The sequence below is a fragment of the Leucopleurus acutus genome, assembly GCF_964270905.1.
Source record: "Leucopleurus acutus genome assembly, chromosome: 10".
In the NCBI taxonomy this organism is placed as follows: domain Eukaryota; kingdom Metazoa; phylum Chordata; class Mammalia; order Artiodactyla; family Delphinidae; genus Leucopleurus; species Leucopleurus acutus.
The window spans coordinates 48,013,182-48,029,259 of record NC_139153.1 but is presented as its reverse complement, the minus strand read 5'-3'; the positions used below and the strand labels follow the sequence as shown (position 1 = coordinate 48,029,259).

The 16,078-nt window shown below is 43.1% G+C and overlaps 1 protein-coding gene across 1 annotated transcript; it reads right to left on the bottom strand.

Annotated features, from left to right (window-relative positions):
- Positions 1-4,169: 4,169 nt before the first annotated feature.
- ZNF502 (zinc finger protein 502) lies at positions 4,170-6,956 on the bottom strand (the record flags this gene model as incomplete). Its single annotated transcript, XM_082848390.1, has 3 exons — positions 6,584-6,956; positions 4,800-5,734; positions 4,170-4,634 (listed from the first exon to the last, which is right to left on the bottom strand). Exons 1-3 carry the CDS (start codon positions 6,636-6,638, stop codon positions 4,170-4,172), a joined length of 1,455 nt encoding a protein of 484 aa, XP_082704516.1. The 5' UTR covers positions 6,639-6,956.
- Positions 6,957-16,078: the final 9,122 nt, after the last annotated feature.

Below are 16,078 nucleotides of genomic sequence, written 5' to 3'. Positions count from 1 at the left end.
TCTCATGTGGCCTCATCCTGTGTCCTTCTGAAGTCACAAATTACATTTCGGCACACTGAACATAAGCAACACATTCTAATTCTTTATCATTCCAGAGCCGAAGGAAAGACATAAGCTTCCATGTTGGGGTTTCCAGCTCAACTGCTCTCCTGCCAGGCCAGCATCACAGCTCCTGTCTCTCTTATTTCATGGATATTCCAGTTGACATAGCTGTGCTTCTACACCTGCATGGATTTTCCTCTTCCTATTGACCCTGACATCAGTATATCTGAAAGCACTTTGTTAAACAATGATGGGACATTTAAATGCCTAATTTGTAACAAAACCAAAAAAATTCTTTGCTACATATTACTTTTTCTCATGAGATCCTCTCTGTAGGATCTCATAAGAAAAAGCATCAGAGTGGACCACACACTCTGTACCTTGGAGGAAGGTGCAGAATTCTTGCTTCTGGCAAAGGCTTCATGACACATTCATGTATTCACCTTTCTGCTCAGGTATACTCATGTATACCTCCTTTCTGCTGATAACTGTGGACCTAAGTCACGACCTGTAGGTGGGCATGGAGAAATGTCTGACTTGATTTTAGTTGAGCTCAACAAATATTTATTGAGTACCTACGAAATGCCAGAGACTGAGGATACAAAGATGAATAAATTTCACATGGCTCCTGCCCTGATGGAGCTGACAGTTCAGTGGAAAGAGAAAGATCTGTAAACTAGCCATTACAACCTAACATGATACATGAAATGATGAAGTTACAAAACACAGAAATAATACAAAAATATGTGAGGTCAGAAACAGCTGTGAAGAGATGTTGCCTGAGCACATTCATAAGTGACAAATGGGAGCCTCCCAGGCAAGCAGAAGCAAGGAAGGCAAATAGGCCATAGAAAACAGTATGTGCAAAGGTGCCAAAGTAGAGTCCAGAGATGATGAGTCACAGGAACTTGCACTATGGAACAGAACATGCAAGGAATGTCCTCTGAGAATGGCAAAGGGGGCCTGCGCCAGATGAGGAGCCTCAGATGCCCGTTGAGGCTAGCACTTTATTCAGAGAGAGAACAACATAGCTGCCACAGTTGTGTCTTGCAAAGACCACCCAGAAGAAATGTGAAAGATAGCCTAGTGGGGCAAGAAACTGCAAGACTGGTTGGGAAAACATAAAAATCGCCTAGGAAATAAACCAGGGAGCTGGAATAAAGCAGCAGCAGTAGAGATGGCTTCCAGACTTAGGAGTTACGTAATGTCAACAGGATATAGTTGTTGATTGGATATGACGAGGGAAGCCTGAGGAAGAGGACAATTCCTAGACTTGGGGCCAAGCTGGAGTGGCTAGGTATACGGTGGGCCAGCAACTGAGAGAAAATCAGGAGCAAATATTGCAAGGGTGAGAATATAGGATGAGAGTAAAGATGATACGTTCCTTTCCTTCCTGCTTCTCCAGGAAATAAAAATGGTACTGGACACTCTTAACCTGAGGATTAAAAACTCCACTTAATCCATGTTCTCCACTCCATTTTAGAAAATCTTTCTAACATCAACTTAGGCATCTTTCACCCCTAAGGTTTTCCCATTTCTGTAGTGGAATAAATGAGGACATGGAAAGGAGACGTGACCCATGAGCCCCCCACCCCCCCCAGCAAACTGGGGGGCTGGCGAATAAGTCAGAACTGCAAACAGTCCTGATTGCTTTGAGCCCCCCCGGCAAACCGGGGGCATGCGAATAAGCCAGAGCTCTGAACAGTCCTGAATGCTTTGAGCCCCCACCCCCCGCCCCCGGCAAACCGGGGGCCTGCGAAGAAGCATTGAGTGCTTTGGGCATTGAGTGCTTTGGGCACTGATCCATGAGATGTCGTCAGTATAATCAGAGTGGTGGGAACTTCGTGCTGCTTTTGCGCTCAAGGACGAAGCACGGCATGTTTTCAAGAAAGCCTATTATTCCTTGTATAATTAATAAAAATATAGGTTGCTGCTTTGGCATTTCTGAAATGTTAAGAAAACAAGTCTTAAAGTGTAAACCTAGATAATGCTTTAATAAAAGCTACCACAGCAGGACAGACGGCGCTGTTTTGCCTGGGCGAGCGGCAGCCCTCTACTGCTGTGCTTCGGCACAATTCATCTCGTGTGATGAGCTTACTTTCGGCCCTGTCATAAGATAAACTACAACACATTTCTTCCTCAAGAAAATTCTCCCTTTCCTCTCTAATCACCACTCAAGACTCCAAAGATGGTAGCATATAAATATTACTCTAAATATCAGGAAGTTCCTAAAGTTTTTGGTGGGCAAAGTTTGACTAAAATATATTAATTCAACAAATAAAAATTTATTGAACATTTACGACATGCTAGCAATGAGTTTAGTGTTTTTTTTCATTTAGAAAAAAAATACATTGACATTTGCTTTCAGTAGACTATATTTTTTTTTCCATGAGCATAAAATGTAAAGTTTTCATAGGGTTATTTTTGCCCATAAGATATTAATTTACTCAATTATGAATTGTCCTATGGCAGATTTGAGAACATAATCTTTACAGCTGGAGAAGGAAAATATGTTATTTCTGCCACATTCCCATTATTGGTAATTAATTGCTCAAACCAATGCTTGTAAGATACTTGCTCTGGAAAAAAAAAAAAAAATCGATGCTGAGTTCCAAATAACCATTCCAGAATTAACTTACTTTAGTTTTTAAACAGTCATATTTTAAAAACTATATAAGCTTCAGCGCATAGAAACTATTTCAAATACTAGTCAAAGGCTAATTTAAGATCACTTAATCTTCCAGAGTTGAATCTCTGGGTAGCAGTTAAAAACATGAAAGAGAATGGGGAAATAAAGGGGAAACATGACCTTCCTTTCTCTCAAAAGAATAAAACACCATCACAGTCATGGCAAACCATGTTATCTCAATTTTCAGGGATTTGAAAAAGAGGTAATTCTCTCTAGAATTCTTTCCAAATTCATCCCACGAGAAGTGTTTCCCTAGATACTCCTAATCCACAGGGAATGATAAATATCCTGGAAAAAGAGGCCCAATAAAAACAGAAATATCTGAGATCTAATGAATCCATGGTTAGAGCCACCATGCCATGATTACACAAAACCTAGCCATCCCCATTACGGTGACCACTTCATCACTAATGCTTTCTCCTCTCTAAAGGCTAACAAACCAAGTCCCACTTTGTTAATCCTAGTGGGCCCCTCTCCCCTGGTCCCTGTGCACTAGTGTCCCAGCCAAACTTACAAGAGACAGGTGTATGCCCTAGTCTAGTACAGGGATATGTGGGTAGCTTGCTCAGTCACAGGCAGGCTTCCTGCTCTGAGGCTTCTTAGCACTAGCAGTCTAGCACAAACCATTTTCTTTCTGGGTAAGATAATATTTCTCTGGGAAAGAGGTTAGGTCTTCCTCTCTGCTTCCTCTGAGCAGATCTGACTTCCTTCCCACAAACTGACATCATTCAAGAAAAGTCTCTCTTGATCTCTTATTTCCTTCTTAGCCCCAAGTCACCCTCCAGCTTGAAAGGATCAGGAAGCTCTCCCTCACCCTGATAAAAGCCTTCTTCACCAATTTTTCTGTAGCAATCAACCCAGCTCTTGCCACATATCCCCTTATTTGCTGAATAGATGAATGACTAAGGATTCTGTTTTCACTTGTTTCTATCTCCCCTTCACGGGAACGCCTCCACAGATGGGCAGCCTCCCCACGGTGGCATAGTCAGAGCGGCCTCAGGCATCTGCAGGCTACTCAGCACTACCTCAGAGCTGCTGCCACTTTCACACCGACAATCAATTTGGAAAAGCACCTCAGCCTATGACCAGTGAACACAGGTGACAAGTTGGGAGGGTGAAGCAGGGGTGTAATAAGGGAAACACAGTGCTAACTTAAATGGCATCTCCAGGTATGAGAATGCCATGGAGACAAAGGAATGGCAAAGAACAAGGATTTCTGTGAAAAGTAGGAACTTCTTTCCTACCCTGTATTCCCAGATGCCCACCTGGAGTAGGCTCTGCATTCTCCAAGCTCCCACCTCCATTTCTCAAAATACCCTCCTGAGTGCAGTATCCAAGGCTCCTTTATCCTTTCCTCTGGGAACTCTTCCTGTCCCTCTTCCCCAGCCAGATTCCTAGTCACTGTCTCTAGAGAACTGTCATAACCTGAATGCCACGTTTATTCACCACTGTGAAGTTTCTGATGTCTGAAAAGGACAGAACTATGTCTGAAGAATTTTCCACATTCAAAGCATTCATAAGGCTTCTCACCAGTGTGAATCCTGTAATGTTCACTAAGGTGTGCATACTTGCGGAAGGTTTTCTCACACTCACTACACTTATAGAGCTTCTCACCAGTGTGAGTTCTATGATGTTCAGTAAGAGACGTGTTGTGAGCAAAGGCTTTCCCACATTCTTGACATTTATAGGGCTTCTCTCCAGTATGAATTCTCATATGCTGAGTGAGGCAGGTATTCTGGTTAAAGCCCTTCCCACATTCATTGCATTTATAGGGTTTTTCTCCGGTGTGGCTTCTCTGATGCCGAATAAGGCAAATGCTCTGAATGAAAGCTTTGCCACACTCACTGCATTTGTACGGTCTTTCCCCTGTATGAATTCTCTGATGTTTAGTGAGTGGGGTGCTCTGAGCAAAAGCTTTGCCACATTCCTTACACTTATAGGGTTTTTCTCCAGTATGAATTCGCTGGTGTTTAATAAGGGATGGACTCTGACAAAACGCTTTCCCACATTCCTTACATTTATAGGGTTTCTCTCCAGTATGAATTCTCTGATGCTGAGAGAGGTTTGCCTTTGTATGGAAAGTCTTCCCACATTCATCACATTTATAGGGCTTTTCCCCAGTGTGAATTCTCTGATGTTGTGTAAGATTTGAGTGTTTGCGAAACGAAGAGCCACATTCATTGCATAAATAAGGTTTCTCACCAGTGTGAATTCTCTGATGATGAATGAGGTGTGTGTTCTGACTGAATGCCTTCCCACATCTATTACATTTATAAGGTTTCTCTCCAGTGTGAATTCTTTGGTGTTCAGTGAGATGTGAATGATTGCGGAAGGAATTACCACAGTCATTACATTTATACGGTTTCTCTCCAGTGTGGATTCTCTGATGCTGAGTAAGAAACGATCGACATCGAAATGTTTTCCCACACTGCTCACATCCATATGGTTTCACTCCGGTGTGAATTCTTTGATGTCGAACAAGGAATGAGCTACGACTAAAAGTTTTCCCACATTCCTCACATGTGTAGGGTCTCGTATGAGTTCTCTGATGCTGGGTAAAGGATGAGCTCTGATTAAAAGTTTTTCCACATTCACTACATTTCCAAGATTTTTTCTGTGTAGAGAAGATCGGACATTTACTTTGGTCTGAAATCTCATTGGTGTATATGCTACTTGTCTCCCACTGATGTAGGCTCTCTTCTGTAGAAACCCTGAGATGTGTAACAAGGCTTGAGGTCAAAAGCAGGCTTCTCTCAAAATTATATTCTTGTCTAATCATTTCTGGAGGTGCTTCCTTGTGGATGAAAGCTATTCCCCCAAAACCTTCTTGGAAAAGGCATGGTCCAGAAACCTCTCTGGGAGGGTTTTCCTTCATGCTCTCACATACATATTTTTCTTCAAATGTAGAATCCTGGTATTCATCCTCTTGGGATCTCTTTGATGCTATCCCTGGCAAATCAATTTCAGAGCCATCCTGCTCTGGAGCAGGCTTGTTCACCCAACCTGAAAAAAACCACCACAGTGAGTATCTCTTGTGCAAAGCAGAGTGCAAGCCCCTGAACTTACAGGGACCTAACTTTGACAGGTCTCAGTAATGGCCTATTAGTAATGGCCAATAAGAGCAAGTGGGGGTAGGACTTCCCCGGTGGCACAGTGGGTAAGAATCTGCCTGCCAATGCAGGGGACACGGGTTCAAGCCCTGGTCCGGGAAGATCCCACATGCCGCGCAGCAACTAAGCCCGTGTGCCACAATTACTGAGCCTGAAAGCCACAACTACTGAGCCCCTGTGCCACAACTACTGAAGCCCGCATGCTTAGAGCCCATGCACTGCAATGAAGAGTAGTCCCTGCTCGCTGCAACTAGAGAAAGCCCGCGTGCAGCAACAAAGACCCAACGCAGCCAAAAAAAAAAAAAAAAAAGAGCAAGTGGGGCAAGTAATTCAGAGTTACAACTGGTGAAAGAGATCTGCATCAGGGTAAGGTGATCACCATTAATGAAAAATGAGTAGCTGCAGACACCAAGGAAGTGACAGAATCAGAGACCAGGGAGATAAAGGGAAAAAAACAAACAATAACAGACTAAGATTCGGGCAAGACAAGAAACATGGATGGGTTGTATTCAAAGAGTGGAGAATGGGAGAATGTAAAAGTGCAAAATAGTGGAAATGAAACCAAATGAGTACCAGGGAAAAGCTGGCCTCAAGAGATGCTCACTCAATAGATGCTCACTCACATTCACCCCAGCATTCCTAAAAGAGAGGGTAATTTGCTCTCCTGAGCTTCATTCAGTTTTTCTTGTAAAATTTCCAAAGCCCTCCTGTTTCTTCCACTGGTGATCCCTTGCTTACTCACCTGGACAAATCTCTCTTTCAATCTCTCTCTTTTCAGCTCCTTGCATATTCAACATCCACAAATCTTCACTTTGCTTTGATTGTAAAAGACTTCAAGGTTGAAAAACTGGGAGCCCTGCTCATAGAGGAAAAAAAGGTGGGGGAGGGGATATCACTGTCCCAGTAAACAAAAAAACGAGATAGAGCTGTTGCCTAAGGATACTATCTGGTAACTCACACAAAACCTGTCAGGACAGCGACGTGCCTGCATCACCAAGAGTCAGGGGTGGCTTCCAGCTTTCTAGGTTAACAAACTCCATTTGTCAGCTGTCCAAGAAGTGGCAGCCAGACAGACTGACATATTAGCAAACACTCAAGTACTTGAGAAATAAATCAGAATGTTACTTATAAAGATAAAAATAACTATGAAGTGAATGGGAATATCCATGTCAATTAGTGCACTCTTTCCACTATACAATAATCTATATGAAAAGTCAATTAATATAGTCAAATGTTGTGTTGGGAAATGGCCTCATAGCAAGGCTAATGCATTAAGTCTGATCCACCCACCTCCCCTATATGTCAAGGAGTTGGATAGTAATTAGGGATTTCTATTTGATACAACCTAGAGATATGCTGATTGTCCTTTCTTCAAGATGTCTTATCAATTCAAAATCTTTTCTTCAGGCATAGCTCAATATAAGAGTGTAGGCTGCAGTTGAAAAAACAAAAACACTCTGTGAAACAATTTTTGACTTACAAAGAGTTGCAAAAATAGTATAGAGAGTTTCTGGTTTTTGGAAAGTCAAAATCATAACTGTTCATCCAAAAATGTCTCTCCGTATAACCCTGAAGTGAGAAGTAGAATTGGAAGCATTATTTCAAGAAAAACAGAAGGTAGAGAGATGGTTTACCATAATCAAGAGCTCAGAGGGCATGGAAGAATAGGATGTCTGGTGAAGTATATAATAAGGCTGGCCCTGTGGATTTCTCATCAAGGTCTGTGCCTCGGTGTTGAGTTTTAGAGGTTTAAGAGGATCCTATCTGGGATTTCCTGATCCTCTTCCATAGCAGGGACATAAAGTGGACCCACTGCAGAATCCTACAGAGACTCATGAAGTAGGGTGGGGTTTGGCTATAATCAGAGCTAGACAATGGAAAAAAAGTCAGAAATGCCCCCGCCTACCCAGAGCTTATGTCACAGCTCAACAAAGACACTAACACCAGTAGTTACAAATAAGGGAATTATAAAAGGAGAAATATTGGGTCCTGTAAAATGCAGAGCAGAGGGGACCTAATCTAATCTGGGATAGAGATAAGAAGATAAATAAGAATAGATAAGATAAGAAAAGATAAATAAGAATTAGACAGGTGAAGAGGGAAAAGAAGATACTAGAGAGATGAAACAGAATATACAAAAGGAATCAAGCCCCATACTTTGGAAGAATGAAAGAGATCTAGTAAGGCCAAAGTATTAGGCACTAGAAATAAGACATGAAGCCCAGGGCAAGCAAATACAACCCTGCAAATCACTTTAAGGAATTTACCCTAAAGTGAGCAAAAAGCCATAAAAAGTATTGGAAAAGGTTTGAAAAATATGTGACATGATTAGATCTTCTATTACACACACACACACACACACACACACACACACACACACACACACAACTTATCCTTTTGCTCATAGAGCAAAGCGTGTACAAGGGGTGGAAGGTAGGAGGCAAGGTGAAGGCTGCAGGACCCCTTGGGAGGTTGTTTCAGCAATCCAGTAAGGGGACTTGGATGACTAAGAGACAAAAACAACAGGACAGGATGACTACTGGAGCGAGATGTGAGGGAGAAGGAGAAGTTTATGATAATTTGCTGGTTTGGGGCTTCAGAGATGACAGTGACCTTTAGTGAGAGTGGTAACACTGGTTTGAGGAGGAAAAAGATACATTCAGTTTGAAATATCAGGCATACATATATGGAACAGAGGACAGAGGTGTGGGCTGAAAACTTGGATTTAGAGTTTTTGTCATAAAGAAGGTAACTGAAATTCTGGGGGTAACAGATAAAATCATCAAAAGAGTGTAGCTAGGAAACCTCAACAGGGAGTTTACACATTTATAAGGAGGTTTAACTCTGGTTTTTAATTTTAGAGATTCCTAATCCCTAAGAGAAATAAGTAAACTAATTTAATATATGATAAAAATTGGCATTTCTAATCAGAAAAAAATTGATTACTCACAATTTATGTTGGGACTGTTGCTTAAGTATCTGGAAAAAACACTTAGTGAGATTCCTACCTCACACAACATACCAAAATAAACCAAAACCCAGTAAAGGGTTAAAAAATGTATTTTTGATTTATACATCAAGGAGTAGATAGACCTGATAGATAAAAGACTTCCTATTAATGAGTAAAGAAAAAAGATGAACTGATAGAAAAATGCAAAGTACAACAAATACACCAAGAATTACAAAAGGCCAATAGACATATCAAAACAAAGTTTCACCTCACTGGTAATCAAAGAAATGAGAACTGAAAGAATGAAGAATCAATTTTTATATCAAGTTGGAAACTCTCTCTTTAATGCTAAAACTCAAAACGGGCAAAGGTACAGGGAACGAGAGCTTCTCACACACCACTGGTGGGAATGTAAACTGGTACCATCTTGCTAGAGCTAACTGGCAATATACTGGGTTGGCCAAAAAGTTCGTTCGTAAGATGTTACAGAAAAACGCGAATGAACTTTTTGGCCAACCCAATGTATTAGGTCTTAAAGTTGTAGGCTGAGTGGCAGTTGGGACACCACGATCACCATTTTGTAGGTACAGAATGTCAGGACAAAATTCTCAATCTGTACTATATACAACACCTGCAATGGATCTCAGAATATCCTCAGTCATCAGTATGTCATAAAAATGCCTACATTATTCAACCTAGTAATTCTACTGTTAGAACTTTTTCATAGAGAAGGAACCTCCCAGAGTGGGAGAAAAAAACCCAAGCTGAATTCTTTTGTTACCTGTAAAAAAAAAAAAAAAAAAAATCCCCTGAAATGTTGTTGGAAAACACAATTTTTCTGTTGATGGACACTGAGGCTCAGCAATTTAGCAAAGTATGGTACTTCCACTTGGTGGAAATTATACAGACATCAGATAATTGAAAATGAAAATATGTGACAATGTGGAAAAATACTTATAGGCAAATGTGAAAAAAAACACAGGATATTAAAATTTCAAATACAATCTAATGTTATATATGTATGTTTAAATATACATATGAATAAGATCAAGAAGAAAAGGTAATCACCACTATGGTGATATAAATTATCAATGATTTTCTCTTCTATTTTCCAAATTTCTTCAATTATCTATATTTTGCCTTATTTTTAAAAAAACTTAAATCTCTCAGAATATCTATCAATTTGTTAGCCATGATCATCTTGAGGAATAAGATTATGGTAAACTTTTGTTTTAAGGCCTTTCTTTTTGCAATGTTTGAAAGTTTTCCTGTAGAAATAAGTAAATAACTCTGTAATCACAGAAAACAAGTGAAAAAAATATAATCAGAGATAAGCACAGAGATTTATGTACAAAGATCACATTGTTACTATAACTGTAAAAATACAGGCAAGTAAACATTGATGGCATATCAATATGATAGATTATGAAACTATTAAGAGTCATGTTTTCAAAGAATATTCATGAGAAAATACAATATGTTAAAACAGGAGACTACAAAACACTGAAACAAAAAACATGCACATATATACCAGTACTAAAGTAAGCATTCAATAAACAGAAACTATTATTGCTACACAGATATATACAAAACACACACATAAAAAAGGACAGAGGAAAACCCACTAAAATGTCAACAACTGATCTCTAGGCCATTTAATGGGTTACTTTATTTTGTCCTTTATCCTTCTACATATTTCATTTTTCCTGCAATAAACACGAATTACTTTTATAGTCACTAAAACATTTAAAAATGAGAGATCTCACTCAGGGGTTTAAGCACACCCCCAAAAGAAAGCCTTTCTTTTTAATGCCACACCTAATGGATATGGTATTTGTTTCCCTTTCAAAATAAGATCAAAGTGGCAAAGTGGACTGGGCTGGGACTCAGGAATCTATGCTCTGCCACAGCCCACATGAGCAGGCTATTTATCTGAAAAAGGTGACAAATTAGATAATATCCACGAGTCCTTCCAGCTCCAACGTTCTGTGAAACCCCTAACTAAATTTTTTTTTTTTTTTTTTGGCTGTGCTGCACAGCTTGTGAGATCTTAGTTCCCTTGACCCCAGGGATCGAACCCAGGCCCTCAGCAGTGAAAGCTCAGAGTCCTAACCACTGGACCACCAGAGAATTCCCTAAATGAGTTAATTAATTCACGTAAAGCATTTATAAAGATATCTGCCACATATCAGGCACTCAACAGGGGTTAGGCATTATTATGTTTGAGAAGGACAGGTTGGTGACAACCACTGTCCTCCAGTCGTGGATCATCTGAGCTGTTTGTCTACGCCAAAAGTTAGCAAACCTTGCCTTTGTAGTTTGAAAACAGAACTAGACAATATGTAAACAAGTGATCTTGGTTGTGTTTCAATAATTTTTTTTTAACAAAAACAGGTGGTAGACCAAAATTTAGCCCATGAGCCACAGTCTGCTGTCCCCCTGGCCTCTAAGTTGCCCAGAATAGGATGTATAGGTGCTTCCACAAATACATAATGTGGAATAATCTGTTGGTGATTTTAAGATGCTGAAAAGATCTATCTGAATCCAGATTTGGGGAAAACGGGTATTATGGTGAACGGACATATATATCTCCATCCTCATCTTGCTAAACTAAGAGGGATCTGGCTTCCTCCTCATGCCTTGTAAGCTTTCTCCCTGCTGCCACTTCCCTATCCCTCTAGAAGGATTCTGGGGAAGCCAGGTGGGGTTTTCCAAGAATTTGAAACTACAATTCCTTCAATAAGACCACACTTAAATGTACTCTTCTCTGAAGCCCTTCTTGATTTGCCTGTTTGCCCCAAGTAACGTATTCTTCTAGGCTGCAGCAGCACACTGGATCTATCTCTTCTGCAGCCTTGGGTCATTCAGTAGCAATGTGTCCTCGGATAAGTTACCTATTCTCTAGTACCTCAATTTCCTCACTAAAAACTAGATAATACGTTGCTGTGAAGGCTAAATAAATTAGCGCAACTGCTTAAAACAGTGCCTGGTACACGTTAAGTGCCAAATAAATGTGTTTTAAAACATTACCACAGAAATCTGCTCACACATATATCTTCCAGCACTACAGTGGAAGCGTCTTCCCATTTGGCAGGCTCTGAGGTCACTCATGCTGTAGCCCCGCCTCTAAACCCTGTGTAATATTTGGCAAGTAATGGATAGTAAATTTTTGTTGTTAGACGTTAACATTTCCATACGTGCTATCATGTACATGCTATCAACTGAGCTTTAGAGAGAAAAGAAGGTAGTGACAGTCCAACTTTATAAAGATCAAGAAACCGGCTCTATCGTGGGTAATTATAACCCAGGTCTCGAGACTCCTTAGCTAGTGCGCTTTACACTATTTGCCTTCTGCTCTTAAGTCGGTCCCTTAAAAAAGTTTGAGTTGCAGGACTGGTTGGGGGAAGTAGCTGGTATCCAGACCGAGAACTCTGGCCCCAGGATTTCATTTCCGAACACGGGTCCTAGGTCTTGATCATTTATCCATCACTCAATCATCAGTCATTCATTCATTTATTCACTCCACCATCTTCTTAGGCGTGTCCTCTGTGCCAGGCCCTGGTGAGTGCAGTGTTGAAGCTGCAAGCCGGGCCGGGCCGCCGGGAGTTTGGAGCCGCCGTGCAGGCAGCAACCCGGGGAGAACGAGGCCCGGGCGGGCTTGCTACATAAACCTGGGCCGCCGCCACAGCCGAGACGCACCCGGAGCCGCTGCCTTCCCCTCCCTTGGGCCCCGCCCGCTCACCGTGATGTCCCGCGGCTCCCAGCGGGGCGGCGACCACGGTCCCGGAGGTACACGGAAACCCAAGGCGCAGGCTCACCCGCCCGGACCGGAAGAACAGCAGCGCGGCCGGTAGTGCGTCATCAGCGACCCCGAAGAGCAGCCCTCGCTTGCCTCTCTAGGAATCGGAAGGAGCCTCTCGATAGGGGCCTCATAGAAGGCGATTGGGGCCTGGTTTCCCTCCAAGCCCAGTGGCGTGCCTGATGTCCCATAAAAGACTGCCTTCACCCGGAACACAGTGACCACCTTATGTCTGGGGAAAACTGTAGATGGGGGCGTTAGGGTTGGGAGTCAGAATGGGCCATCTCGGGCTTCCCTGTTGGCGCAGTGGTTAAGAATCCGCCTGCCAATGCAGGGGACGTGGGTTCGAGCCCTGGTCGGAGAAGATCCCACATGCCACGGAGCAACTAAGCCCGTGCGCTAAAACTACTGAGTCTGTGCTCTAGAGCCCGCGAGCCACAACTCCCGAGACCACGTGCCACAACTACGGAAGCCCACGCGCCTAGAGCCTGTGCTCTGCAACAAGAGAAGCCACCCAATGAGAAGCCCACGCACCGCAAAGAAGAGTAGCCCCCGCTTGCCGCAACTAGAGAAATGCCCGTGCGTAGCAACAAAGACCCAAGGCAGCCAATAAAATAAATTATTTTTTTTTAAAAAAAAAGAATGCGCCATCTCAGCAAGGGAGTAGTACATTCCATGTGCTAAAAATAGCTCCTGATTATGAACCTTGACCTCAACTCTGGGCTCTGACCAGGGAGGCCAGCCTGGTGCTTCTTCTGGGTGTGAGTGGTCTGGTGGCAGACGAGATGGGAGCTCTGGCCCAAGGCCTTCCTGCACTGGGTGTGGCAATAGGTCTTCTTGCCTGTGTGGCTCTGCGGGTGCACCAGGAGGCAAGGGCTTCAGCTGAAGGCCTTGTAGCACTCAGGGCACACGTAGGGCTTCACCCCAGTGTGCACCCTCTGGTGCAGATCAGGTGGGAGCTGCACGTGAAGGCCTTCCCACACTCCCCACACCCCCACGACTTCTCCCGTGTGCATTCTCTGGTGGACCATGAGAGTGGAGCTCTGGCTGAAGGGCTTGCCACACTCAGTACACGTGGAGAGATTTTTGCTGGGGGCAAGAAGTGTTTTGTTTGTTTTTTAACTTTCATATACCCCCTGATAAAAAGGAAACAAGATTGGAAATGCACCATGCAAGGAAGTAGAATAACACTCCCTATGGGATAAAGATATATCAATAACTGGTCTTTCATGGGCCTTCTACTTTTTCAGAATAAAATGAAAACACACACTCATTCACAAGAGAGGTACTTGAAAAGAGGTGAAAAGAGCAGAGTAAAGGCACCCATCTATCCACAAGTCTATCTGTAGCATCAGTCATATAAAGATTCTATGTACATTAAATTAATATATTCCTGAATTGAATTCCCTTTGAATTAAAAATTACCATTGAAAAAAGTTCATTAACAAGTCTCTCCTCACTTACTTGTCTGCAGGCTGTTCAGAATGCCCTGCTGTCCTGCTCCGCTCTTCTCTGGCTTCCCCAATGCACAGACCTCTGGAATCTCGCCCTGGAGTCTTTCAAAGAATTCTCCTTTCAGTTTGCTCTAGAATCAAATCCTCCTTTTCAACTTTGGTCTCACTATCTGAGCAAGGCATAGAAGATAAAAACAAATAATATATAGCAAAAAGAAAAGGAGAATCAGCTTTATATTCTAGACAGGTAAAAGAGACTATATTGGGATTTGAGGAAACCCAATAAATGACTTCTCTCTTTAAAGAAGCAACATGGGGGAATTCCCTGGTGGTCCAGTGGTTAGGAGTCCGTGCTTTCACTGTTGAGGGCCAGGGTTTGGGGAACTAAGATCCTGCAAGCCATGGGGCATGGCCAAAATAAATAAATAAATAAAAGTAAAGAATCAACATAGCACTGGGGCCAGACTGCTGAGGTGAAATCCTGCCTCTGTCACAAGCAGTTACTTGACCTCTCTGTGCCTCAGTTTTCCTATCTGTAGAATAGGTTAATGCTAGTACCTATTTCATGATGTTTTTAGAATTAAAAAATTTAATGTCCATAAAGTGTTAGCTAGGTAAGTGTTAGCTATTAGTAAAATTCTCTGCTCAGTTGACAAATAAGATATGCAAAGATCAATATATTATCTTTATTACTGAAAAGCTAATATTGTTGAATGTGCCTTATAGTTGCAGGCAAGTGAGGTTACTAACACCGAATCCCAGGATTAGACAGCACTAAGCACCCAGGGACACAGTGCTGGGCAACCATGGGTTTGCCCCTGTAACACCTGCAGCAAAGAAGAACAGGACAGACACATGGTCTCTGTGGAAAAACTGGACCCTAAGGGTAGGAAGGAGGAGGGCTGGCTTTCACACAGTCCACTTCTTTTCCAAAGTCATCAATCAAATCCAATCCCTTTTTGTCCTAGGGCAAGAGTGAGTGTGGGGTCAGAGAGAAGATACAAGTGTTACACCAGTGAGCTTCCTGAAACATCAGGAGTGAGGGAGTAGAGTACTTAAATTCATAATTTTTCTATACACGCACCATGGTTTCAGAGTATGGGCAGAGGAAGAAAAAAAAAAGAAAGAAAGGGCAGTAAAGGAAAGCTTGCATTCTGGGGAAGAGGCGGAGATGGCTCTGTCACCAGAGATGTTGTGCCCAGGGAGGACCAAGCCTGCAGATGTAAAGACTGCCAAAACAGGAGGGGACACACGGGATGTCTTGGGAACTGGCCAAAGCAGCAAGTGAAGGTCAGAGAAGGGCTTGGATGTGGACTGTGGGGTCCTAGGAGTCAAGGAGCTTGAGCACATCCCCCTTGCCAGCGAGAGAGAGGCAGGACGAAAACTCCTGAGAGGGAACTGAGGGGTCCATGCAATCAGATAGGGCAGGGGAGCAGGGAGCTACGAGGTAGGCAGGGTCAAGGGCCTGCTGTGGGCAAAGCCAGGCACTGGGATTGGCAGTGGGGCAGGGAGGGGGTGCACAGAGGTGTGGATCCCCAGCCGCACAGCCTACAAGCTTAGTCTAGGTGGGAAGAGAGAACAGAGTGGCCGACCCTCCAAATCGGTGGGAATGGACACACTCTGCCCCTTTTCACCCCACATCTACAGGAAATAGAAAAGGAAAGAAGACCCACTCAAGGAGGTCCAGGAGACGGAACTCGGCCTTTGCTTCCAGGAGGGCTGCAGAAGCAGGGGAGCATCAAAATGCCAAGGAAGGGCTTCCCTGGTGGCGCAGTGGTTAAGAATCCACCTGCCAATGCAGGCGGCATGGGTTTGAGCCCTGGTCCGGGAAGGTCCCAAGTGCCGCAGAGCAACTAAGCCCGTGCGCCACAACTACTGAAGCCCGTGCGCCACAACTACTGAAGCACGCGCGCCTAGAGCCCGTGCTCCACAACAAGAGAAGCCACCGCAATGAGAAGCCCGCGTACTGCAATGAAGAGTAGCCCCCGCTCACCACAACTAGAGAAAGCCCCTGCGCAGCAACGGAGACCCAAT